Source organism: Neofelis nebulosa, chromosome 8, assembly GCF_028018385.1.
Source record: "Neofelis nebulosa isolate mNeoNeb1 chromosome 8, mNeoNeb1.pri, whole genome shotgun sequence".
Classification (NCBI taxonomy): domain Eukaryota; kingdom Metazoa; phylum Chordata; class Mammalia; order Carnivora; family Felidae; genus Neofelis; species Neofelis nebulosa.
The window spans coordinates 14,712,022-14,739,502 of record NC_080789.1 but is presented as its reverse complement, the minus strand read 5'-3'; the positions used below and the strand labels follow the sequence as shown (position 1 = coordinate 14,739,502).

General features: G+C 46.5%; 1 protein-coding gene across 2 annotated transcripts in view; it reads right to left on the bottom strand.

Moving 5' to 3' along the window:
* Positions 1–27,481, bottom strand: part of SYN3 (synapsin III) — a 470,078-nt gene that overhangs the window by 63,000 nt on the left and 379,597 nt on the right. For both annotated transcript variants that reach the window (XM_058741475.1, XM_058741476.1), the window contains exon 7: positions 13,361–13,423. In XM_058741475.1, coding sequence (XP_058597458.1) covers positions 13,361–13,423 — 63 coding nt within the window. The remainder of the gene's footprint in view (positions 1–13,360; positions 13,424–27,481) is intronic.

Sequence of the window (27,481 nt, the reverse complement as noted above, 5' to 3'; positions counted from 1 at the left end):
CAGCATGAAGTCCGATGTGGGGCTTGAACTCACAAACCGTGAGTTCATGACCTAAGCCAAAACCAAGAGTCAGACGCTTAACCGACTGAGCCAACCAAGTGCCCCACACCCCAGGGTCTTTTTAAAAAATTTATTTGTTTTAAGATTTTTATTTATTTTATTAAAAAAAATTTAATCCCAGTGTAGTTAACATACAAGGTTATTTTAGTTTCATCTCTGGATCTTAACCAAGAGTCGTCCATCCCAGAATCTAGCCCACTCTTTGCACATAACACACGTTCGTAAATATTTGCCAGAATATTCAATAAACATTTATGGAGTCCCCAACTCAGAACAGCTGAGCACCAAATCCATTAGCATTTGTTGAATGAATACAAGAGCCCTTGGCCTCAAGTTTTCGAAAGCCTCTGCCCCTCCTCCAATCCTTCTGAAGGCTGAGACCCAGGGCCCAAAGGATGTCCTCGCCTCAGCTGGCTTGGGTCATGTGTTGCCAGGGGTCAGAAGGAGTGGTGGGAAGTGATGAGAACAAGTGATGGGCTGTTTAGGCAACTGCCTAATTATTCTGCTTATCAGTTGGCTGGTCCCTTTCCTTTGCTCTTCCCCGTAATAAATCAAAACTCCTTCTGTTGTTCTCAAGTTCCCAGGTCACTGATTCTTTGGCCTGCATGTTTATAAAGTAACAGTGTGACCGTGAGATTGGGTGGAAGGGAAGGGAGGCAATTGACAAGTGTCAGCTCTGAAGGGCACACCTCAGCTTCCCAGGCTCTCGTGCATTGCACAGGGTGAAGGCAGGGACTTGCCACTGTCCAGGGCTTCAGCCTCGGCCGGGAGGGGAGGTGGAGTCCATGGGTGCAGCGCCCGGCAAGTTTATAATCCAGCAGGGGAAGCTGCTTTGGTTCAGATTTTAAGAGGACCCGGAACAGGAGCCTGCAAACCACAGCCTGAGGGCTACTGCCAATTTTTTGTGCGGCCCCCGAGTATAGGACAGTTAAGTGGTTGGGGAAAAAAAAATCAAAAGAAGAATGATATTCTATGACACGTGAAAATGACATAAAATTGAAATTTCAGTGTCCATAAATAAAGTTGGATTGGAGCACGGCCATGCTCATTCATTTCCGTATTGTTTAGGGCTGGTTTCGTACTACAAGCGCAGAGGGGAGTAGTCACAACGGACCATATGGCCTCAAAGCCTAAAATATTTACCATCTGGCTCTGTATGGAAAAAGTTTGCTGAGCCCTGACTAGCTTGACTAGTTGATACAGACTAGCAGCACTGGTATCACCTGGGAGCTTGTTAGACTCCCGGACAGGCCCCACCCAGGCCTAGTGAATCAGAATCTACATTTTAGTAAGGTCCCTAAGTGATCTGTAAGCAGCTGGAAATGTAGGAAGCATTTAGGTGCTAGTGGAAGTGAATCAATATCTTAAGTATCTATGCATATTTTTTTTTCTTGAGAGAGAGAGAAAGAGAGAGAGAAACTGCAAGTGAGGGAGAGGGGGAGAGAGAATATTAAGTGGGCTCTCTGCCCAGCACAGAGCCTGATGCAGAGCCTGACTCGGAGCCCGACATAGGACTCGATCTCACAACTGTGAGATCATGACCTGAGCTGAAATCAAGAGTCAGATGCTTAACAGACTGAGCCACCCAGGCGCCCCAAGTATCTACAAACTTTTACAAGTGCTTTATCTCAAGCGGTCAGCAGGGGAATCCCTCACCCACTAGGGAGATATATATTAAGGTCATTTTACAGAAAAGAAATCAAAGACTCCAAGTGAAGTGTTCAACCAAAGTTATATACCTAGGCTGAACTGAGATGAACTTCTGGGTCCACTGCATAACCTGTGGTCTTAACTATTAGGCTCCATGGCCCCCAGTGAAGAGAGGGCAAGAGCCCACTCACCATCGGAAGTTGGAGGCACCCAACTGGTGCTCCACGGTGTTCAGTGGCCAACTGATAAGTTTTATTTGGCCTACATGGTGTTTCAAATATTTGAAAATTACTTGCCAATATTTTAAAATCAAGGGAATTCATATCAGAGACCCAGAGAATTAGAATCAGATGATCAGGTTGCCCTGGCTGCATGGTATCTCAGGGCTTTCCTGCTGGGGCTGAATTGTGGTTGCTCATGCAGGTTGGCCTGGCCTTTCTGGGTCATTACAGTCCCCAGCTGGGCTCTTGACTCATTCTGGTGACTGCCAGTGGGCATCTGAGTTTGCATCCTCTGGGTATACAGAGCTGCACTGACCACTGAGCATCTTGTTAAAATGCTGCATCTGATTCAGCAGGTCTGAGGACAGGCCTGTGTTCTGTTTTTAAGGGGCTCCCAAGTGATGCTGAAGCTGCCAGTCCTTCCAGAGAGTCCACTGTGAGTAGCTGGGCTGTTGAGGAGCTCAGGCCTGACTTCAGGGCTACACTCACTTGGTCCATCAGCCAGAGCATCTGGACAGGTGCTCTCGCTTCTGCTCCCTTGTCCCTTAGGGTGGCAGGAACCCCTCGGCCCTTTTCCTCAGTTGCCAGCAGCCTCTGCTCTTGACTCCACTGATTCCTCTAACGACAACCATTTCCTACAAGTATCACGACATGAAAAGGCATGAAGAGCATTCACAGTCCCACCACACTGCCTCCTTAGTAGCATCTTCTGGCCTTGATCCTGGAATATGGGGTGTTGGTGTGAAGGTTTCTTGGAACTGGAGGCCAGGAGTTGAGGTAAGAGAATACGGTCTGCCAAGCTGACAGAGACTGCTGAAAATTGTGTTTAAGATGCCTGCTCACTCTGCCCCAAACACACACACACACACACACACACACACACACACACACACACACACAAGGTGCACACTCCAAAATGTACTAAGCTCACTGTTTACACCCTTCGCTTGCTTTCCCTTACAAACAGCCCTGCTGTTGCCACCTGTCAGCAGCAATGCCGGCTCCCCTAAACGGACCTACTTCCAAGAAGGCAGAGGTGTGGCTGGTTTCACCTCCAGGAAGCTGGGTGGGAGACTGCCCTGTGCCACAGCTTCAGGGAGGCAGGCAGCCTCCGCTTGCCTCAAGACATTGCTTGTCTTGCCTGTGATAGTAAGAATAGGTTGCACCTGCACATTTTGGCTGAGGGAGGCCTCAGTGGATGCGTAGGCTGTTCTCCCAGTGGAACTGTCTGGAGGCAGTGTCCTCTTGGCCTGGGTGCCAGGAACAGTGGAAAGAATATGCAGCCTTCGCAGCATGCTGGGTGCAACCTTGTGCAAACAATTTTGCCTCCTTGATCTCTGCTTGTCTCATCTGAAAAATGGGTATCATGGTAGCATTATCCACCTCAAAGGACTGCTGGAGCCTGAACAGGCCTCCATTGTGGATGTATTTTATAAATTGTATGTGACCGTCTGATACTGGGGGAAAAGTAAGGAGCAAGTAATCAGACTGTGGTAAATTATACAGAGCATTCCCCACCTCAACAGGCCTCCTCTTTCTGAGGGGCTCCTCAGGTGATGACTTCTCTGATCTTTGTTACATACAATATCAAGATGGGTCAATGGACAATGGTCAATGGACCAGGAAAACAGAGAAGAGAAAAAAAAGAAATCTTACTTCTTCTCAATGTTTGCCAGTCCAAAAATATTCTGCTTTTTCATGGAGGAGTTGTGTGGTGAGTGCATACGAGAGCAGATAATTGATTCTTACCAGATGAATCTGTTCCTGGGCCTTTGTCCCTCTTGACAAAATGGGTCTTGTAGGTGGTAGGGGTGCACGCTGTCTTTAAAACACAGTCCTGGTAATAGTAATAGTTTTCTTTTTCTCCTCATTGTCTTGCATCAGTGTCCTTGGTCTTGGCTTTGGGCCTGGGGTGAGATCAGTCCACCAGACAAGAGCAGTTCATATGAAAAGGTCAGTGCTGGTCTCCAAGGTACTGACATGTTTTTTGGGTGGAGCCCTGTGAAATTCTTTATAAATCAACTCTCCAATTAAGTTGGCGGGTCGCCTTATCAAAGGGAAGAGATGATTCCACCAGCGTGTTCCCAACTGTCCCAGGCAGCCTGGAGGAAAGGGCTGAAGGGCCTGCTGACCTTGATTCGAATCCTGCTTTCACCACTTAACAGTGACCTTGGGCAAAACAACTCTTGGAAACTCTGCAAAGCTGGGATCAGAAATACTTCTCAGGGTGCCTCTGGGGATCAGAGGAGATGTTAAAGGCACATAACTTGGCTCAGGGGCACTTGGAATTGTTAATACCCCCTCTCTCATCCTTGTCCATCCTCACGCCTAGTCAGTTACGAGTAATCCCAGAGAAATCGCATAATCTGATCAAGGTCACAATGCTGGCAAATGGCAGAGTCAAGATGAGAACCCAAGGGAGTTCAAGTTCAAAGCCCATACTCTCCCTTGCATACCTTCCCATCTCATGTTTACACGAGGCTTCTTACTTTTTAATGCTTTTACTCACTAGCTCTTCCAAGTGATGGGGTGAGGAAAATCAGGACTATTTCACATATTTGACACACAGCACTTATGTGTTTCAACGACTTGCCCAGGTGGATGCTGCTGGCCTCAGAAATGCGGGCTGACTGGAGGACCCAGGCCAACCAAGAGCAATTCAGGGATGTGGGAATTGGCAGGGGAAATGCCACCAGTAGAGATCTAAGCCTTAAGCCCTCATGAGAAAAATGAGTTGATAACCCTGGTGACTTTGCCTTCAACATGACAAACGTCAGGGTAGACAGAGTCATAAAATGGCTGTTTTAGTTTGCTTCTGTTTGTGCTCAGAATCTTGGCATTTTGGCATCCAAAAGAAGAGACTTTAGGACTCTACAGAATATATATGTATGTGTGTGTGATACACACATGTATGTACAAATACTACGCGCGCACACACACACACGGGCACGCAGAGTTGAACCTCATTATTTGTGGTAGTTATGTTCTATAACATTGCAGCAAATACTGATTTAGTGAATACTGAACCTTCGCTCCTAGGGGACATACTGGGTTCCTGAAAGCCTCTGGTCACAAGCCTTTTCATCAACTGATCAATACATAGCCTTGTTTTATGTGTGTTTCTGTTTAAAACCATCTTATTTAACATATATTGTTGATTTATTAACACTGAGCTAGTAGCCAACAGCATTATAACTCGTGCCTGAACAAAACTTACCTAACACGTACTTTTTCTTTTCCCCCAATAAGAAACATCACAGCTTTCTTGAACTTAGGACTTCTTGCACTAGACAGCACTTCAGCCCTACACTTGTGTGTGTGTGTGTGTGTGGGGGGGGTGTATTTTAAACAATGAAATCACTACGAAAAAGTGTAAGATTGTGTAAGTGTGGCTCCAAATAGATGGAGAAGAGGACATTTGTATACAGTACCAGAACTGAAATAAGGCAGAGTGTTGCCTTGTTTGAGCTCATTATTTGCTGCTCTGCACATGTCTGTGAATGACCATGAAAGTGCCATGATAACTGATTTTGGGATTACACATAAATTTTAGTGAGTGGGCGAATTTGTACACATGGAATGCATGAATAATGAGAATGGCGGTATATATTGTGCTTGTCGAGAGGACAACCTCATGCCAGAGGCTGTGAGAAGGAGCTCGGTGCTTGAGATTTTTATTCAGGTGTAAAAGGACTGACAGACCCTCTGCTAAGGGCCCATTTTGCTCAAGAGAAGCAGAGAATAAATGAAGCCAGTGGCTGTCTCAAGGGAGTGGCAGGGTAGGTAAGAGAGGATATGGGGGAGGTGGGAGTTGACAGGGAGGGCAGTGGAGTGGGTGAGGGTCCCTCCCTGTCCCCCTTCATAGTCGGGCAGGGACCTTGAACACTCCTTCCCTGGAACACCTTGCTGGCTGGCTCCCTTCCCCTGCTCACACCCACTTTGGCTTCTCCTGAGCTCTCTGGCAGTCTCCCAGGTGCTGGGGAACCTTCTGGTTTCTTAACTGTTCCCCTGGGTTCCATTTGTCCATTTGCTCATTTTCTAGCCTCCTTCTCCAGACAGTGTTATTGGCCCACTACTCCTACTTGAAAAGTGGATGGTACTGGGGGAAGCTTACTGAGTGAGTCAGCCCGAGAGATGATACCAGAGTCCTGGTTGTTCAGAGCTGCAGACAGTAGCAGCCGTATCCAAGAGGGGTGTGCAAGCCGCCTGACTGCTGGGAGCCTCAAGTTTAGGAGCTGCCACCTCGATCCTCCAGACCAGATAGATGCAGGGACACCTCAACCCTGTCACTCCCCACTCCAGAATTAGAAGGACAGCAAACTCTGTATACACTGGGGGAAGTGTTAGAATATCTGGGCTTATTAGCCTATGACCTGGTCAATGTCCTTCACCTCTGTGAACTCAGGTGCTAGAACCAGACTGGGGTTGTACCCCAACTCCACCACTTACTTCCCATGCCTCAGTTTCCTCATCTGTAAAGTGGGGATACCAACTGTACCTACCTCATAGGGTAGTTTTAAGGACTACAGTCAATAAGTGAATATATAAGAAGCACTTAGAACAGTGCCTGCACAGAGTAAACTCTATAAAGCATTAGCTTTTATCATTATTATGGTTATTAGGTTACTGTTGTTATTACTGTTCTTATCTCTAAAATAAGGAACAGGCTCAAAGAATCTCAAAGGTCTTTCCCCTTCCTGTTCTGTTCTTGGGGATGCTCTCTCACTGTGTGGCCTTGGGCAAGAGGCTTCTCTTTGGGGCCCCACATTCGTATCTTCTGGATGAGGTGTCAGGACTCAAGCCATGGGAGTCTGTGACTTTATGAAATGAGGGTAAGGCAAGTCCCAGGGTGGAGTTAGCGTGTCAGTTTGGCCTCTCCAGGGGATGTTGCCGAGATAAGCAGTTAAGTAATCAGAATAACAGTTTATATTTGTAGTGGGTTTTAAAAGTTCCTATCGACTGAGTGTTTATCAGGCACCCTTCCAAGGCTTGATTGGTTTATTTTATCCTCATTATAACTCCAGGAGGGCGATATTGTCCCCATACTGGAGATGGGAAAATTGAGGTACAGAGATATTGAACACATCCCCAAGGACACACAGTTAGGAAACGGTAAATCTCGACCCAAACCCAAAATTCCAGATTCTATAAACTTTACCCCCACATTATACTGGCAGTTGGCCTTGAAGTTGACTTCTAATCCTCTGACAGTAACCACCGATTCTCATCATTGGAAGGTATGTAGGAATCATCTCAAGGTGCTTTAACCTTTGGAAGGGTGAGAAGCTGAAAGAAACTATGGACCCCTTCCCACCCAGAAAGTTCGTACCATATCTGCACACAAACATATACACAGATCTGACTCAATTTCAGGGGTTTCAAACATCTCACATGATGTTTAAATTCTCTTGGAACCTCCCAGTAAGTATTCATCCTTGCTCCGACTCTGCATTGATGGGAACCTCTTACCTAAAGGACCATCCATTTCATTAATGCTCACAAAGCTGCATCATTGACACAATTGACATTTGTTTGTTTCCTCCTAACTTTGATCCCGGTTTCGAATTGGTCCCATCCATCTTCCCATGACAATTCTCCACATTTCTGAAGATGCTGGTGACAGGCTAGATGCCCCTTGCCTTCACCGCTGAGTTCATTTCCCCCCAGGACACACTCATTCCTCAGCGGCTCTCTCAAACATCCAGAATGGAGGTACAGCCCAGAACCCAATACAATCTTCTGGCCATGGACTGACCAGGGCAGTGCAGGACTCTCCCTTTGTTCTGGGTATCAGGTCTCCATTAATAGGTCCTAAGAGTGGATTACAATTTTTAAACCTTACTTTACTTTGAAATACACCACAGGGGCGCCTGGGTAGCTCAGTCGGTTAAGCAGCTGACTTCGGCTCAGGTCACGATCTCGCGGTCCGTGAGTTCGAGCCCCGCATCGGGCTCTGTGCTGACAGCTCAGAGCCTGGAGCCTGTTTCAGATTCTGTGTCTCCCTCTCTCTGTGCCCCTCCCCTGTTCATGCTCTGTCTCTCTCTGTCTCAAAAATAAATAAACGTTAAAAAAAAATTAAAAAAAAAGAAATACACCACATATACACAGAACTGCATAGTACAAAAGCAACAGTTCAACGAGCTATCACAAAGCACACATCCACATAACCATCACTCAAGTCAAGGCCCTGAACTTTGCCCACTCTTGCCTCATCTCCAATACCACTCATTCGTCCTCCACAAAGGTAACTTCTACTCTTTTATGGTAATAATTTTCTTAAAAAATTTAAAATCTAAATATGTGCCCCTTTTAACACTACAGTTTGGTTTCCCTGGTTTTTGAATTTTATATAAATGGAAGGATGTAAATAGGCATTCTTTTGTATCTGACTTATTTCACTCAATGAAATAAGCATGTGAGATGTATGTGTGCTGTTTTATATAGTTGTAGTTCATTCATTCTCATTGCTGGTAGCTTTCTATTTGTCTTGAATATACTTTAATTTATTTATCTAATCTATTATGAATGGATGATGGGCTGTGCCCGGGTTTTGGCAATTATGAACAAGCTGTTGTAAACACTGGTGTATACATGCATGCATTTAAGCTGGCTATCCCTAAAAGAAGAACTTTTACGTAACTTCTCAGTGAGTGATATCAACCCGTACTCCAAAGCAGTTGTACAGATTCACCCTTTCAGTAGCTGTGTGTGTATGCTCCAATTCTCCCATGTCCTTGCCAACACTTAGCATTATTAATCTTTTTAACTTTAGCTATTCTGGTGGTCATTCAATGGCATCTTACTGCGGTTTTAGTTTGCATTTCCCTAATGACTAATGAGGGTGAGCCCGTTTTCATCTATTTATTGTCCATTTATGGATTAGAGGCTTTGGCAACTCGGCAACTCCTTACTGATCTGACTCATACCGAAATTACAGCCAAATGAAATAGAGTCCCTGACAGATGATGCTGGTTACTCTTATCTCCTTTATTGACTTCATTTGGATTTTGGGTCCCCAGAGCAGGTCTGAACATTCTTTTTTTTTTTTTTTTTTTTTTTTTTTTTTTAATTTTTAATGTTTAAGTAATCTCTATCATGGGGCTCGAACTCATGATCCTGAGATGAAGAGTTATATGCTTTACTGACTGAACCAGCCAGATACCCCTAAACATTCTTAATACTCATGACAGCTACAATTTATTGAGTCCCACTGTGTTCCAAGGCACTGAGCTGTGTGCTTGACATGCATAATGTCTCCTAATCCTCACAACCAGTTTATAAGGTTGCTACTGTTATTATCTTCATTATACATATGAAGAAACTAAGGTGGGGGAGGCTAAGTAACCTACCTAAGGTCTCATAACAAGGTGTGTAACCTAGATTCACATCGATACCCTTAGCCACTATAACACGTGGCCTCCCAAACATGGAAACGTTTGGCTACGTTAAAAAATAACTTAAAAAAATGCTGAAAAACTGAATAATAAAACGGGCATGGAACTGTCAAATGGAGAAGAATAATTGCAAAGTATGAGAAAGATTAAGGTACTGAGTAAGTAAAGAGTTCTTACAAATTAACAAAAGGACACAATGCAAAAAATGGTCAAAGGTTTCTGGGGTCAAGTACGTCTGGGAAATTCAGCACGCCTTTCATGTTCTTTTACCACAACAATGTATATAAGCAAATTTATGACTCTTAAGTTCCACACTAAAAACCTACTTTAACACAGCATTTTCCAAGCCTATTTGACCAAAATAGGCTTTAACATCTGAATAATTATAATTCTTTGCAACAGACTTTGAAGCATGTTGAACTGTGTAATAACCACTGCTTCCTCTGGTTTCTGGACTGGTAAAGATTTCAACAAAGGAAATGAAATTAGTTTTGTCCAGGGTTTCTCAACCTTGACACTATTGACATTTTGGGTTGTGTAATTCTTTGTTGTGGGCTTGTCTTAGGCGTTGTGGGATGTTCAGCAGCATCCTTGGTCTCTACTCAGTAGATGCCAGATGACAGTAGTACCACCCCCCCCCCCCCGCCCCCGCTCCCAGTTGTGACAACCAAAAGTGCCCCTTGGGAGCCAGGATTCCCCTCCCCCATAAGAACCACTGGTCTGGCCTGATTTCTAAAGAACTCAGGGTGCTCCCCATGATTACCTCCTACCTGAATGCTCCCCAGACTGCATAGCATTTCACTACCTGTTGATTTCTGTGCCTTGTGACAGCCTCTATTCTTTGTAAGAGAGTACCAGTCCATCTCTTGTCTTGTTTGTTAGAACTCCCTTTACTTCCATGCACAGCAAACCACGTACAGTTCCCCAGGTAGAGGACTTCTTTCCACCTTTCCATCCTCTAGGTGGAATTAAGCTCTCTTCTTCAATCTCCATACTCACTGCACACCCTTCTATCAGACTCGCAACACACATTTTACCTATTGAGGTGCCTGTCTCCCCAGTTCCTTGACAGCAGAAACTAGGTCCTGTCCATCTTCTGACTCTCAGCACTGAGGAGGTGCTAATCAATATATATGATCAAAGGAGCAAAATATAATTGAAGATGGGTCAGTGGGGACCTAGGTGGATTTCCAACAACACTGAGTCCATTGGTAACCTCTTTACCAGTTTCCTCTTAGGAATGTTCTCCTTGCTGGTCACCAGGAAGACAATCTTCTTCCTTGAGAGAAGTCAAACTACCACAGAAGGTACCAATTTTGTGTTTCTCCCTCTCAGACATGAATATGACATCATCTGCTCAGTCGGCATGTCCAGGCCTTTCCCGATAGTTTTCTCATTCCAAACTGAAGGAGAAAAGCCCTTTTCCCTTGATGTCAGCACTTCTGCAAACCCTGGTTTATTCTAGCTGGTGGCACTTTTTATCCTTGGATATGTATGCATCTTCCTTTCCATGTTTTGGGAATCCCTTTGGGCCTGAGTTTCTCAGAGCACCCCTTCCCCCAAGCATTGAATCAGTGTCTTTAAGTATTTCCTGTCTGGGATTATTTGAAGTCTTAGAAAAAATTTTAATTCTTGGGAAGTCTCTAACTCTACCAGAATTGTCCAAGATGGTGGCAGTGGGCAGAAAGAAAGGGACGGGTTTGAGAAACTTTAACAATGGCAAATGACAAGACTTGACAACCGTCTGGAAATGGAGGAGGGAGATGACTCCAAGATTTCTGTTCTGAGACAACAGAGGGGCTGGCAATTCCTGCTGCAGAGACGGCCCCAGGAGGAAGAGGAGGAGGAGGAAGAGGGGAAAGACCAGGACAGGGAGCACACTGCTGGGACAGTTAGAGCCTGAGGTTTCCACAGGAGACAAGGTGGGGATGGAGTGGAGGGAACTGGATATAAGAGCTTGGGCTCTGGCTGGGAAATGGGACAGAGGACTGTTGGCATGCAGGTGGCCGCAGAAGCTGAGAGAGCAGATGAGCGCTCAGATCGCGTGTGCTGTGGGCACAGACACATTAAAGATGGTGCAGCAAGAAAACGACATGAAGGAGACTGTGAGGGGTAGTTGGAGACAGAGGGGCATGGATCAGAGGCCACTGGAGAAGGAGTTTTGGGACAGAAGGGGTGGCCAGCAGCTTTAAGTGATACAGGGAGGTCAGCTCCTATATGGACAGAACAGTGCCCGCTGACTCAGCAGCAGAGGGTCACTGAGCACTATGGTGAGGGCAGTCTCAGTGGAGTGGAGGGGCTCTAGCCAGTGGCAGGGGTGCAGGAGGGATCGGGAGGAGGGCAGTGTCTAAAGAGGGAGTCACTCATCTATCCACTTGCCCAAAAAGCTGAGGGGCCACTGGGCACCAGGGGCCATGTTGGGCCCTGGGAGATGGTAGTGGACACATAGGCAATATCCCTGCGCTCATGGTGTGTATTTTCAGGAAGATGTAGTATTTTATTTTATTTAAAAATATGTAAAAAATTGTTTTTTACATTTTATTAATTTTTGAGAGAGAGAGAGGGAGAGAGAGAGAGAGCACAAGTAGGGGAGGGGCAGAGAGAGAGGGAGACACAGAATCTGAAGCAGGCTCCAGGCTCCGAGCTGTCAGCACAGAGCCCGACAAGGGGCCTGAACCCACGAACTGTGAGATCGTGACCTGAGCCGAAGTCAGTTGCTTAACCGACTGAGCCACCCAGGTGCCCTGGAAGATGTAGTATTTTAGAAGGAGGACTCATTTTAAGGATGGTTGTTAGGATCATTGCCATTTGACAGAGAAAGGCCAAGACAGGTCAGATGGCAACTGGTACAAGTTCACACCAATGTCAGAGCCGTGGGTCAGGCCCTGACCCATCTGGCCCTTCGCACTCTTTGCTGCCTGAAGGAGGTGGACTTTAGGTGGGAACAGATGGCACAGAAGACATAATAGGGTGGAAAAGAATAAAGGTACCAGGTGCAGGATTATTGATGGCTGGGCTGGGCCCACCCAGATCAAGATTTGTATTTATTTGAGCCAGAGTCTTGAGAGGTGGCCTGTGGTAGCCCCCACACTTCCCCACATTCCCACCCCTCTTATTTAGGAGAACATCTCCCTTTCCTGTGGGAACCCTGATCCACACAGTTCAAGTGGGGCTGCAAACATCTCCACATGCACTTGTTAGGCTCAGGAACCCAGGGAAAGCTGACCAGTGTCCCTCCATGGGATTTATACAGAGACGCTGGAAAGAGGCAAGGTCCTTTTTCCTCTGGGACAGTGAGCTTGGCGACCAGGGTAGGCCACCCACAGCCACCTTCACTACCTGAAGTAAATACTAGGCAGAGATAAACAGGGTCAAGAAATACAGGAGACTGAGCTCTGATGGTATCCTTTGGGCTCCTGGATCCAGCTCTGCCTGAACCTATCAAGAACTATCCCAGACTTCCTGGTGGTTTGAACCAATGAATTATCCTTTGCCTCTTGATTTTGAGTTTCTATACTTGCAGCTGAAAGAATCTGACCAATATAGTTTGTCATGCTATGTCAGCTGTGACTGTGTCCAATATATGATTTACTGTTGCAGAAGCTAAGTGATTCCAGGGGTTTCCTCCACGGAGCCATACATATTCGCCTCCTTCTAGGTACTAGCCCTGTAAGTGGCAGGGAGATGACTAAGACATGAGCTTAGAGAGCAGCTGTGGAGATGATGACGGAACAAAGGCATCATCGTCTATAATATGCTTCACATCCATTTCCCCAAATGCACCATCACAGGAAACAATTAAGCTGGCAAATCCAGGTAGGGTTCAGCAGGTACAGGCCGAGCTGGAGAGAGGCTCCAAGCTCAGAGGAAGGTGGGGTGGGGAGGAGGGGGTGCCTCCTGCATCCTGGGCTCCTCTAACACTGTTCTGGGTGGCTGAGCTAAGGTGGGGCTGGAGAGGGACAGAGGAAGAGGGGAACAAGTAGTCTGGGGAGGCTGTGTGAGTATTAGTGTGAGCATAAGAGCTGCTTCTCATACCTTTCCCATTCCGGCGTGGGCGTGTCCCAGCTTGACCACCACGGGGAAGTGTGGGGCTGTGAGCTGTAAGAGACCAGAGGAAATCGCTCATTAGCATCCCAAAGCATTGCCACCAAGACTCTGGGCACCACCTGTTCTGGAGAAAGATTCAGTCATCCGCTATTACCAGGAATCCCCACAAGAATGCTCTGACAGATGGTCATTCTGCTGCCGCTCAAACACCCTACATACCAGCGAACTGGGCTTCCAAAGGAAGCTCTGAGTATTTAAAGCCAGCCTGCCTGGGGCACCCACCATTCTGGAGAGACGGTAGGAAGCTTTCAGATCCTGGCTTTACCACTTGTGCAACCACAGACAAGCTCTGCAAGGATCTGTGGCTCAGTTTCCTCATCTGTAAAATGGGGATGATGAGTATCCATCCCATAGGGTTACTGTGAGAATCAAACAAGCTATTACATGGAAATCTTGACATTGTAAGTACTCAGTGAATGAAAGCTTCATTACTCCATCACAGTTCTGCCTTACATTATCCTTGAAAAAAACCTTCAAGTATCTGGACACTCATTCCCTCCCCCAGTCCCTATCCAGGCCACCCTAGGGGGTGTCTTAATCATAGTGGTCATGCCCACATGGGCACACACATTTACTGGCCGCACAGTGCTGGGCGCTGTTCTGAGTGACTGTCCTGTATCATCTCCTTTAGAGAGCCACATTACTTGTCTAGTTGGCTCCCTATAGAATCCTCAGTTCCAAGAACACTGCCTGACCCAGGGAAGGTGCCCAGTCTTCTCAGCAAGACTTATTAGAGGCATACATGCTTCTCCTTATGACACAGAGGAAGACAGGGCACTCCAAACATTAGGTGCTCACCTATCCATACCTGTGGTCACTCTACTGGGAAGTGAGGGCACTAGGTTCAAACCCAGGCTAGGCATCTCCTCCTTCATTCTGTTCCTATGTTGCTTGAGATGTGTTTGTTTGGTGTCGGGAAGTCTGTTTGGAGGTATTTGAGGGCAAAGGTCATCCCTTTTAGTTACTTAGTAATAATATCACTCCCCCTACTTGGATCAACCCAGCCAGGGGTGATCATGTTACTCTCTGTGCTGTCTGTTCTGGTGCTGGTCATTCTGTCCTGGCTTGTCTCCTGACAGTGCTGTCCATCCTGACCCTCTGGGTGCCTTGAGAGGAGGAACCTGGCTCTTCTCTCTTGGTGCCCAGAGTCTAGTCTGACCTGGAGGTGAGGCTGTAGGTGCCATGGAAGGGTCTGCTGTGGGTCCCAGAGCCATTCGATGGGCCTCGTCTTATTTTACCCATGCAGGGGCTCCATCAGGCAAGCAGGGGAGGTATGTTTTTAAATCACCATTTCACAGGTAGGACACTGAGACTCAAGGTAGGTGCTAGGAAAGGGTGGAATTAGGACCTGAACTTGGGCCTGTCAGACCTCTAAGCCTGATGTGAACTGTTTCCCCTAAGATCTGGCTCAGGACTTCCTGCAGTAGATGTTGAATAAAAAAATTTCCCTCTTAATTTTGGCTACCATTGAGCATATCTTGGTGCCTAGAAAGAACAAATTCATGTTTTTTTTTTTTAAAGAGCAATATTTGATTTTGAGTCCAAAAGCAATATGTACTCACTATAAAAAGTTTGGAAAATATAATAAAGTGTTATGTTGTTATTACACAGAAGATAATAAAAATCACCCTCAGACGTGTATTATCTGCTGATCTTCTTTTTTATAAATCTATATATTTTTTTCATTTGCTCTACATTGTGAGTGTAGTGAATACCCAATTTCGTTTCCTGTTCCTGCCACTTACTGTTCTGTGATAACCATCTTCCCCGTGGTGATTACTTGATAGTTTAATAGTTACTATAAAATATTTCACAGATGAAAAAAGACTTAGGGAGCAATACCATGGACACCCCCTCACTTAAGAAATAAACCACTGCCCACACAGATGAAGCCCCTGATATGCCTTCTTATCACACTCCCTCCCTCCCGCCCAGAGGTTATAATCATTATACAAATTCTATGTTTATCACTGCCTTGCATTTACTCATATTTTAATTACTACATATGATTCTCAAACAACACACACTCCACAATTTTAAACCTTATATGTAAGTGGCATCAAAAGAATCTATTCTTGACAACCCTTTTCGCACATTATGTTTGTGAGATTCACGTGTGCCCATCTATCTAGTGTGGATTTTTATTGCTATTTTATGAACACATTACCATTTGTTCACTTCCTGCTGATGAACGTTTAGGCGATTTCTATTTTTCCAATGATAAATAATAATAGTATAAACATTTGTTTTTTAATGTTTATTTATCTTTGAGAGAGAGAGAGAGAAAGCAGAGAGAGAGGGAGAGAGAGAGAGAATCCCAAGCAGGCTCCGTGCTGTCAGCACAAAGCCCGATGCGGGGCTTGAACCCACGAACTGTGAGATTATGACCTGAGCCGAAACCAAGAGTCAGAAGCTTAACCGACTGAATCACCTATGTGCCCCTCGACTAGTACAAACATTCTTGAACTCGATCCCCTCTGCACCTGCAGGGGAGTCTCTCTGGGGCAGGGGTAACAGGACTGGAATTGCTGGGGCCGGGCAATGCTCCTCTCGTTTTTGCCAAATATTGCCAAATTTGGTCGCCAAAGTGGCTGTACTGACTATGCTCTCACAGGCAGGGAAAGAGCTCCCAACACTTGAGGTTGGAAAGACCTGCATTTTACCAACCCGAGGGATGTGAAGTAAAATGAATTAATGCATTTTCACCAAGTGGCTTTTGTTCCCCAGTAGAGCTGTCACACCCGGCCATCCACTCACAGACCCTGGAGACCTCCAGCAGTCCAAGAACTGCCCAGGTCACTACTGGGGCTTCATCTCCATGTCATTGTAAGGTGGAGTGGGAGGTGAGGGGGAACGGGTGTGCTCTGTCTCCCCCTCCTCCTCTCCTGGCCTGATTATCTCCCCACACACTGACGGGTACTGGAAAGAATGTGGATGTTGCAGTTAAACTTACTCTCTCATCTGGGGCTAGATATTTAACCTCTTCAGAACTTAGCTCTCTGATCTGCAAAGTGGGAATGATGATGCCTAACTCATGTGGCTGTGTGGGGGGAAGAAGAAATGAAATGAGGGGTGTAAAACTGCTTAGCGTCAAGGGGAGGTTCGAACTCAAAGTGTAGAGTAGGACTGAGCAGAGGAAGGAGCTAACACCTGCTCTGTGGGGTAAGGAGATGAAGGAAGGCTTGATGGAAGAGGAAGGAGAGCTAGAGGCTGCTGCTTGGTAGTATGTGATAGCTTGGCAGAGGGGGAAATGAAATCCAACAAAGGAAAATCGGGGGGGGGGGGGCTACGCCAGAGGGAATAATCAGAGGTAATTAAAGGCTGTGGCACTTTTAATCTGGAAGAACCTAGCAATCATCTTGTATACCCCCATGTGCCATGTGGTGGTAGGTAGAATTTCTAGGAATTCTCCCCGAGATGTCCCCCTCTAACCTCTGGAGGCTGATGAGATCATCAAATGAAGTCTTACAATGATTGTTTTACATCATATGGCACACATGACCCTAAAGTATAGAGATTATCTGGGAGGACCTAATCAGATCACATGAGCCCTTAAGAGCGGAGAACCATCGCAGGCCGGTGGAAGAAGAGGGAGGCAGACAGATTCAAAGCATGAGAAAGTCTCAGCACACTATTCCTGCTTTGAGATGGAGGTGGTCACTTGAGAAGGAATGTGGGCAGCCTGCCGGAGCTGAAGGTGGCCCCTGGCTGATAGGCAGCCAGGAAGTGGGGACCAGAGGCACACTGTGGCAAAGAAATGGATTCTGCCCTAACAGGAATGAGCTCAGAAGGGAATCTTGAGCTCCTGAAGAAAATGCAGGATGCTGGCACTTTGATTTTGGCTTTATGAGACCCTAAGCAGAGAACCTTGACATGCCATCCCGGACTTCTGATCTACAGATCTGTGAGGTAATAAAGAGGTGTTCTTTTCAGGTGCTTGATCTGTTAGCGTGGCAATAGGAAACTAACACATGTGTGTGTCCTCCCAGAAACTGAGGCCCAAAGAGTATAAAGTGATTGTTTTCATGCCATACAACAGAACGAGAAGTCAAGGCCATGAGTTTAGGCTCTCAGTCAAGCACCCTCTCTATCAAGGCACACGTCTCTGGGGACCACGTGCATATCTAGAGTGCAATAAATTCTTTCTCTTAATTATAACGACCGATAAAATAATATCAAATCAAATCATGAATTGAGTGAGGACGAAGTGGTGACACTATGCGTTATGCTGTGCAGGACACAAGATTGAGACAAGATCTCTTGTTTTAGAGGGTGGGCTGTGCAATGAACGAGCAGAACAGGGTGGCATGGTGGGCAAGTCTGGAGTGGGTGGAGTCATGAGCAAGTCTCCGTAAGAGAGGAAGGTTCTCTGGGTGCCTGGATGGCTCAGTGGGCTAAGCATTGGACTCTTAACTCCAGCTCAGGTCATGATTTCCCTGTTTGTGGGTTTGAGGCCCCTGCACTGACAGCATGGAGCCTGCTTGGGACTCTGTCTCTCTGTGTCTCTGCCCCTCCCCTGCTCACACTGTCTCTCAAAATAAATAAAAATAAAAATTAAAAATAAATAAAGTGATGCTTTAAAAAGTTGAAATAATAGCCTTCAAATGACCATAGAAATCAACCAAATCAATGTTTGTACTGGTCCTTATTCCTTTATAAAGCTCATTTAGAATTCCAATTAAAAAATGGGATATTCTTGAATTTAAATAAATTAAAAAAACAAAAAATGGGATATTCTGCAATCATCTTAGAGATAGAATTTTGCATCTGTCTTCTCTAAGTTTTTTCCTACTTTGCCATAATCTTTTTTATTTTTCTCCTATCCCTCCCTCACTCCCCAGCCCAGGTAACTGATCTCACCTGCCTGGTGTATCTAATGTGTTCTCCTGCCCACTGCTTGTCATGCTCAGGTTTGTAAACACGTATGGACATACATGGTTGAGGCTGATGTTTGTTTTTTTTCAAAAGTGGCTCTCCTCGCTGAATATCGCGCCATGCACACTCCCTCTCCCAGGATGGCAGGTACACCCCTAACCCAATGGTTTGAAGCTTCACAATATTCTACAGGACACAGTGCCACAATCAGCCGCTTTCCTGTTAGTAGACATTTGTGTAACATTCTCTCTCCGTGTGTCTGCTTCTGTCTCTGTGTCTCTGCTACTGCAGGCAAGAGCACCAAATATCTTTGTACAGGTGTCCTTACAAACCAGTGTCTTCATTCCTAGAGGCCAGGCCAAGAACTTTTCACGGGGGACAATCAGCAGAATATGGAGACATTCTGATAGGTTTCTCCAGTGGTTTCCAAGAGCTCAGGAAATGAAGGTGGTGCCATGGTATTGCATCCTGGCTGAGACCGCCCACCATATAATCTCCCAGGCTAATGACGACTGCATGTATGGAGTGTCTTGTAACAACAAGGGATGGTGCTGGGCACTTTATGTATGGCAGCATCTTTCCCTCCCCACGAGACAGAGAAGAGATGAGAGGCAAGCCATTCGTCCAGGGTCAGACAGGTAAGGACTGGTGGGGCTTCTCCACCGCCTCCCATGTTCCCTCCCCTTTCCATCTTTCCCTTCCCAAGCTGTTCGAATGGGCTTCAGAGGCCATTCCCATTTCCACTCATCTGCAACATGCCAGCCCCTCCCCTGAACACAGACAGGTCACAGAGGACAAAAAACATCTTGTCGGCTATTTTCTCTCTTCCCTTCCCAACAATAGCTTTATTTAGTCCCCTTGGGGATGGGAGGCCGCACCAGCCTCTCACAGGCTCCTTGTCCCGCTCACATGCCCCGGGTGCTCCAGAGTTCAGCACTGTCCAATGGCGTGAGAGGCCCGACATCCTGTTAGAAGGGGCAGATCAATTTTTGAAACCACAGATCCCCACCCTGATAAGGGCCCTATTCAAAAGTCTCCCAAGAAGCCAGAATAAGTGGGGGTGGCCTAGAGCTCATGCTGGCCGTTCTCTTGGGGGGTTGGAGTCAGGGCAGAGTGAGTCCAGATCAGCGCTGTATCAACCTCACTTTCAAGCCACGGGGTTGGAGAGCTGGGGCCTGAGTGGTCTGGTTCAGCTTCCCCCTGAAGGAGGAAATCCCCTCTATATTCATGATGCTCTGGAGATTTCAATGCGTTCAGTGTCTGTTCCTGGTTAAGAGTGGAGACAACGAGTCCTGGAAGAGTCCGGGGGAGGAAATCAAGGGCTAAAGAAGTCTGGGAAGATTTCAGTGAGGAGATGGACCTCCATCCCACGCCTGCAAGGCTCTGCCTGATCTAGTTCTTGCTTACTTCTTCTGTTTCATCTTGTGTTTCTCCCTCCTCCCCACCTCAACCCCTGCCTACCAGTTATGCACCACCCCACAGGCCTTTCAGTTCTTTACTGAATGGGCCACACTCCCTCCAACCACAGGGCCTTTACACATGCTGATCTCCGTCTCTAAAAGACTCTACCTAATGATCAATAAAATAATATTAATTCTAATCAATTCAGTGGGCACTAATTGAGTAAGAACTATGAGGCTGGCACTGTGTTTTGTGCTGTGAAGGACACACATAAGATTAAGACAAGTCCAATCCCTTCTCATACTTGGGGTCTCAATTGAAATTCTCTGTCCCCAGAGTGTTCCCCTGGACACTGGTCTAGAGTAGGTGCTTCCTGTTGTCTTTTCTATCACACCCTAAACTTTCCCTTCATAGTGCTAGGCAGCAACTGTGATTATATGTTTATTTCCTTTGTGTCCCTCTCTCTGCTCCCCTGTAGGTGCTCTGACGAAACAAGGTGCTTAGCTTGTTTTGTTTACCACCGTATCTCCAGGCTCCACACAAGGACTGGCATATAGTAGGTGCTGGGTATGCAGTATATTGTCGGATGGGTGTTAGACAAAGCCTCCCACGACAGGGAGAGATGTCATGTGCAGAAGGGCTGAGTCAGAAAGATTTTGGGCACAAGTTGCTGATGAAGTTGGTTTGAGCAGAGCCTTGTTGGGAAAGCAGTGGGAAAGAGGGTGGAAATATGGGAAGTGGCAAGGTTGGGGGTCCTTACACCAGAGGGAGGAGGTTGGGATGCATTCTGAGGGCACTGGGCAGCCATTGAGGGTTTGTGTGCAGAGGGTAGACATATACAGGTTTAGAAAGACTCTTCTGGAGGCTATGGTAACAGCAGCTCCCACTTTTGCAGCACTTAGAATGTAGCCAGCATGGTGCTAAGTACTTTACATATATCACCTCATTTAAGTATCTTGACGCTTCTTTGAGATAGCTCCTATTTTTAGCCCCATTTTACATACCAGGAAATGAAGGCCAACAGAAGTGAAGTTTCTTGACTAGGATTACTCAACAAGAAAGCAGGTGAGCTAGGATTTGGTCAGAACCCATCACCCTGCTTCCACATGGTGCTGCTTCTGGATAATCATTCTATGCACCATTGAGTGCTTGCTTCCCATGTGCCCAGAACTGTGTCCGCTCATTTGATTTGACCGGGTGGGTGGGCAGGGGCCAGCAGCCTGCTACTGCAGTAAGCAAAGCAGTACAGAGCATGCAGGGATAGCATGAGCTTTGGCACCAGAGGACCCTAGAGTTCATATCTAGCTCCAGCACCTACGGTCGTGAGACTTTGGGCAAGTCACTGACCACTCTGTGACTCAGTCTGCTCATCCGCCAAACCGGAAGATCCTCGAGGAACTGACATTATAACAGATGTCAGTCATTAAACAGTTGCTGCCAGTGAAGAGGCTTACACTGAGTTAGGAGATGTCCAAGCTGGAACATAGGACAGCAAACCACACAAGCTCCTATTCCCTTCACATCTGGGACCTTGGGGGGTCCTTGGGCAGGGGGATGTCAAAGGCTGATCGATAGGACTCAGTCAGTCCTCGGATACAGGAAGGGGAGAAAACAGGGGAGGGAAGCCTGATGCCCAGGTTGTGAGTAGGGGGCATGATGAAGACTTTGACAGAAATGGGGTTTGTTTTGGGCATTAAAAAAAAAAAAGATTCATTCAAGTGAGAGAGTAGCAATATCCCAACAGCTGCTTGATAATCTTAACCTTGGTATGTAGTATCTGATGGAATCTCCTCGGAGTTTAAGCACTGCACACAAAGACACTCCTGTCTGGAGAGAGGAGAATGGATAAGATGACCTTTGACAGTCCTTTCCAATTTTATAATGTTGTGACAAACCCATAAATTACCACCCAGATGACTGAAACAAGCGGGGACAACAGCTTACAGGGCTCTGAGGATTCTGGTCCCTGTCTTCTTCCCCATCCCCATCTCACCCATGTTCCCCTATCAGCCTCTCTGTCCCAGCCTTGCTGGATTTCTTTCTGACCCTGATACTGGCTTTGCTCCTTCCAGCCACAGGGTCTTTGCACATGCTCTTCTCATTGCCTGGAACACTGTCGCTGCTCCTCCGAGCCATGCTTCAGATCTCATCTCTAATGTCACTTACCCAAAAAGTTGGTTCCCACCTCCCTGCTTCAGTCATGGCCTGCTCATGTCTTTCTCTTTCTTAGCACTTCTGCCATTTTAAACTTATCTGTGTAATTGTTGGACAAATGTGTAACTCCTTCACTGGACTATAAGCTCCATAAGGAGCTGTGGGTCTGTGTCTGTTGTTGCTTATCATTGAACCCTCAGGCCTCTCCTGAATTATAAACCTGCTTCCTGAACCCAGCCCTGGGATGGTCTCACAGGCATCTCCAACTCAACATTTCCAAGCAACCTCATAAACTTCCCCTCCAAAATACCCTCTTCTCCTGACCTCAGTCAGTGGCCCCACCACCCACCCAGGTGCCCCGCCTGCCTTCTTCATTCTCACAACTGCCCTAGACCCAGGTCTGGCACACAGGAGGGGCCCTGGAAATGTTTGCTGAGCGAGGTCTGTGGTTTCACCGCCCTTGCTTAACGCTCTCTGCCCTTGGAATCCCACCTCTGAACCCTCTGCATCATGTCCTCCTACAGTTACTGTGTCTTGGAAAAATACTGGTGGCATATTTAGAAGAATTTAACTAAACCTGCCCTACCAAAATACAAACATTCCTTTCTCTTACATTTCCTGTTTCCCTGAGAAACGGAATCGTCAAAAATAAACAAAGCGATAGGATGGCAATATTTGTCCGCAGATAGGCTTTTCTTGTTCTTGCCCCTGTGATGTTTATGGCGCAGAACAGGCTCCGGCCGCCAGCCTGTCTCCCGTGAGGATTCTCCTGGGCGCTGCTCACCGCTCAGACAGTGTCCCCAGGGAGACTCTGGGATGGTCTGAATGGCTCAAAGTGTCTAAGACCACTCTGAATCCCGTGGACACATGCTGCCACAGCAGCTCCAACCCCCTGGCCTCTCTGTGTAATTTTCTTCCATTCGAGGCTGTTCCAGGTTCTATTTCTAGGTGGGACCGTTACAAGTCTGACGATCCTGAATATTGTTCCTCTTCTTAGTCACTTCAGAAAATAGCTAAATATCGTATTTGCACAGTTCTAGTACCTGCATTTCTTTGTTTCAGTTCATGCTCACAATGCAATGTCTTAAGATTAAAGACAAACCTAAAGTTTTGGCTAAAGGTACACTTCTGGCACCCAGAATAAGTACTGCTTACTTGGGGCTATAAGCAAAGGGAGGTACTCTTTTCTTTGGTTCAGGGAAGCTGTATTTGGGGAATGCCATACACAGCAGAAGGAAGAAGAGGGAACTCAGGCTTTGAAGCCAGACAGACTAGGGTTTAAATACTGTTGGTGTCACTTCCTACAGGTGCACCCTCGAGCAAGTTTCCTAGCCCCTCGGGTCTTGGCTGCTTTGTCTGTAAATGGGAAGAGGCACACCAGCAATTAAATAATTGTGAAGAGGGGCGCCTGGGTGGCGCAGTCGGTTAAGCGTCCGACTTCAGCCAGGTCACGATCTCGCGGTCTGTGAGTTCGAGCCCAGCGTCGGGCTCTGGGCTGATGGCTCGGAGCCTGGAGCCTGTTTCCGATTCTGTGTCTCCCTCTCTCTCTGCCCCTCCCCCGTTCATGCTCTGTCTGTCTCTCTCTGTCCCAAAAATAAATAAAAAACGTTGAAAAAAAAAATAAATAAATAATTGTGAAGATTTGAGTTTGTATGTCAACTACATGCTACCTATAGCTGGATCCCAGCCAGAAATTCTCCAGGGATCATTTGAACTAGCATTCATTTAAAATCAATTGAAGAAAACAATCCCTAATTACCACTGGATGCAATTATGAAGTTTTTTTTTTTAATTTTTCATTTCTGTACTATTTATTGTAAAAAAATTGCCTTGAAATTACTTACAAATTATCATGAAATTGATTAATGGGTCACTCTGATATTCCTTATATAAAGAATGACTCTATATACTTATTTTCTTGTGCGGAAATAAATTCAACCTCTCATGATTGCATGCTGCCTGTTTTTTATCCTATAAATCTTACATAGTTTTCTGTTTAATACACTGAGATCTGCGGGCACATGGGCGGCTCAGTCAGTTAAGCATCTGACTTCGGCTCAGGTCATGGTCTCATGGTTCGTGGGTTTGAGCCCCGTGTCAGGCTCTGGACTGACAGTTCAGAGCCTGGAGCCTGTTTTAGATTCTGTGTCTCCCTCTCTCTCTGCCCCTCTGCCCCTCCCCTGCTTGTGCTCTGTCTCTCTCTCAAAAACAAACAAACAAACAAACAAACAAACAAACAAACAAACCAAACAAACAAACAGTGAGATCTGACCCATCATAGCTGCAGTGATAGTGCCTGGCTTTTTTTTTTTTTTTTCCTTAATAACTGCTTTATTGAGGTACAATTTACAGACCATAAAATTCACATTTTATAGTATACAATTCAGTGTAGGATATTCACAGAGCTGTGCAACCATTATCACTATTATCTAATTCCAGAACATTCTTGTCACTCAAAAAGAAACCCCATGCCCATTAGCAGTCACTCCCCAGGCATCCTTCCCTTTAGTCCCTGGCAGCCAATGCTTTGTGTCTATAGATTTGCATGTTCTGGAAATGTCATATGAATGGAATCATTCAGTATGTGACCTTTTGTGACTGGCTTCTTTCACTTAGCATCATAGTTTTCAGGTTCATCCATCAGGTGTCAGTGCCTGATCTTTATTTATTTATTTTTATTTTTTGAGAGAGAGAGGGAGAGAGAGAGAGAGAGAGAGAGAGAGAGAGCAAGGAGGGGAGGGGCAGAGATTGAGGGAGAGAGAATCCGAAGCAGGCTTCATGCTCAGCGCCGAGCCCCATGTGGGACTCGATCTCATGACCGTGAGATCATGACCTGAACGGAAATCGAGAGTCAGATGCTTAACCGACTGAGCCACCCAGGCGCCCCCATACATCTTGGAATGGCCTGGATGTGTATTTCCAGGGACTGCAAACCACGAGGGCAAATGAATGTCTTAGCAAGTTTCAATGAACAAGGATAATACTTTGGATCAGAACGAATTATCCAGCTGGGCATCTCATGAATTTATAATTATTTGCAAGGGAAGAGGATTTTTTACTGGCAAGCCAACAGTAGCTTGCAGGCATCTGCCTCCTGGGTGGATCAAACCTTGTCTGCTTCACCCCCACTCTTTCTTCAGCCCTTGCAAGCACAGGGCCTGAGCCAGATCATTGGAGACAGCAAGACCTCAGCTTGTAGAACATTTTTACTGACTTTGTTGTCCCACAAACAAGTTGATAAAGACAAGGGCTGAGATAGAGGAATGTTTGGGAGTCAAAGAAAAAAGTTTCAAGAAATGCCGGTATTGGGTATCCTTGAGCAGAATAAGAGAGATTAACCCTGGTTCTCCTTCCCCTTTACCAGACCATTATCGCTTCCCTTCTGAAAATGACCTTCTTTTTCCAAATGCTCATGACTAACTTTGAAGCCATTCAGAGAGGAAGCCTTGACGTGTGGATTTTATAATCCTATCAACAAAGCTAAAACTGTGATTGCCCTTATATGTTTATTTTCATGTTTATTTGTTGAGCTCCATGAGGGCAAGGCCAGTATTCATTTTGTTCATTATTGGCCCAGCACACAGCAGGTATCCAGCATCTGTTGATAGAATTCACCGCACGAATGTAGAAACAGTGCTGAGAGCTGTGTCAATGATAGGTGCTATCAGTATGACCCACGATCATCGTTATCATCATGTACTGATTGAGCCACTTGTAGAGGCGCCCTCTCCCCTGTACTGAACCCCCGTCATTCCGTGCCTAGTATTCTCTTGGTATCTCTGTCCTTGTACAGACCCCACCAGGGCACCCTCCTTTTCTCTACCCTGCTTCCTTCCATCTGTGGAGGAGGCTGCATTAGTACAGTTGCCTGGGCTGAGAACTGGGCTCTACCATCACCGAGCTGTGTCCTTGGGCAAGTTGCTTTACTTTTCTGTGCCTCAATTTCTGCATTGGTATATACAGCTAAAAAGATTATGTTCCACATAGATTGCCTCAGAGTTTAAAGTGAGTTAATATATGTAAAGTGCTTAGCTGTGAATGTGGGGAGGGGCCAGAACCATGCTGGCTGTCGGTGTTATTATTAACCTCTTGCTGTTCTCCAAGAGCCATTGTGTCTTCCTCTCTCACTGCTCCAGGCTTTCCAAGGTGACACCTGCCAAGAGGAATCTAGGTTTCCATGGTAAAGGCTGGCAAGGGTTTCATGAGTTACCCACAATGCCCAAACTCTGCAGTCCATGGATGTATGTTGGCAATGGGGAAGGATGTCCTGAGGTGATGACTCAGCCTGAATACAGAGATGAACAAGTGTCATTCTAGCCCTTTCCTGGCCTAGAGTCAGGAGCTCTGCCCTTGAGGGTCACCCCAGCCACCAAGATGCCCACTCTTCTTCATCACGCTATACCACATCTCCTGCCTGATCTGACAGGAACCTTGTCCTACCCAAGGGGGTCAGACGTGGGAAGGGACCAATTCAGCACAACAGAGCTCCTTCATTGTATGAGGAAATAGGTCAGAGAGGCAGAGACCCTGCGCAGAGTCATGTCTCCAGCTAACACCCTTCAATCCCCACTTTGCTCTGACCTCCGTGGTTATTAACGGGATGCAAAAGGTGGAGGCAATTGCCTCTGCTTTACAAATAAGGAAGCTGAGGTTTAGAGAGAGGGTGCTTACCCAAGGCTACAAAACCAAGCCTTAAACTCTGGGCTGAGGCCTCTAGCCAATTCAGAGGTATTTCTGCCCCAGCCCCTGCCTTCTCCACTTAAAAAAAAAAAAAAGTTTCTTCTATGGAACACATGCCGTGCCTGCCGCAGGGAAGCAGCTTCTTGCCTCCAAGGAGACTTTCATTCTGCAAGTTTCAGACAAATGTTGAAAAAAAAATACTGTTCCACGAGGAAGAATGGTGGGAAGCTTTAAAACTGCGCCTGCATTTTATTGAGAGTTGCCAGAGACAGATACTCTGTGTTGATGTGCATTTCCCACTGGAGCCAAACAAAAACCTTTAAGACGTGCAGCCAGACAGGGAAGGGGGTGAGACAACAGAGTCTGTCACAGGCACAGCGATCACAGGGCCACGGTTCCATCCAGCTCTGCCTGCTCCAGAGGAAGTGAGAACAGCCACCAGGTGGAAACGCTGCTCTGTGTGAGGAGTGTTGGAAGGGGACTCACTCGGATAAAGGAATGATCTTGGTCTCAAACACTGGCCTTTAGGCAGTTTTAAACCCAGATAACGTCACCCCAGTGTTCAGAGAAGATATAAGGTGGACTTTCCACGTCCATTTGCCTGCAGGAGTGGAGATTTGGGGAGGGGAGGGCCCTTCTGGGGCTTGTTCTCACCCTCCCTTTCACACCTCTCAGGGGTGCCGGGAGAAGGGGTGGGTGCCCAGGCAGGACTGGGACAGCATCTCAACGATTTTTGGGAGAGTGCAATAGGGCCTGGAAGTCTCCATAAGTCCCTCTGTTGAAGGTGTACAAGACGATGCAGCTGAAGGCAAAGCTGTGAGAGACATCCAGGGTCACGACTGGCCTGCAAGATGGCAATTCCTGGGACCTGAGGTTTCCAGGGAATGCTGGATGATGAGAATCCTGGGCAAGTGGGAGAAGGAGGGAGCACTGGTTTGC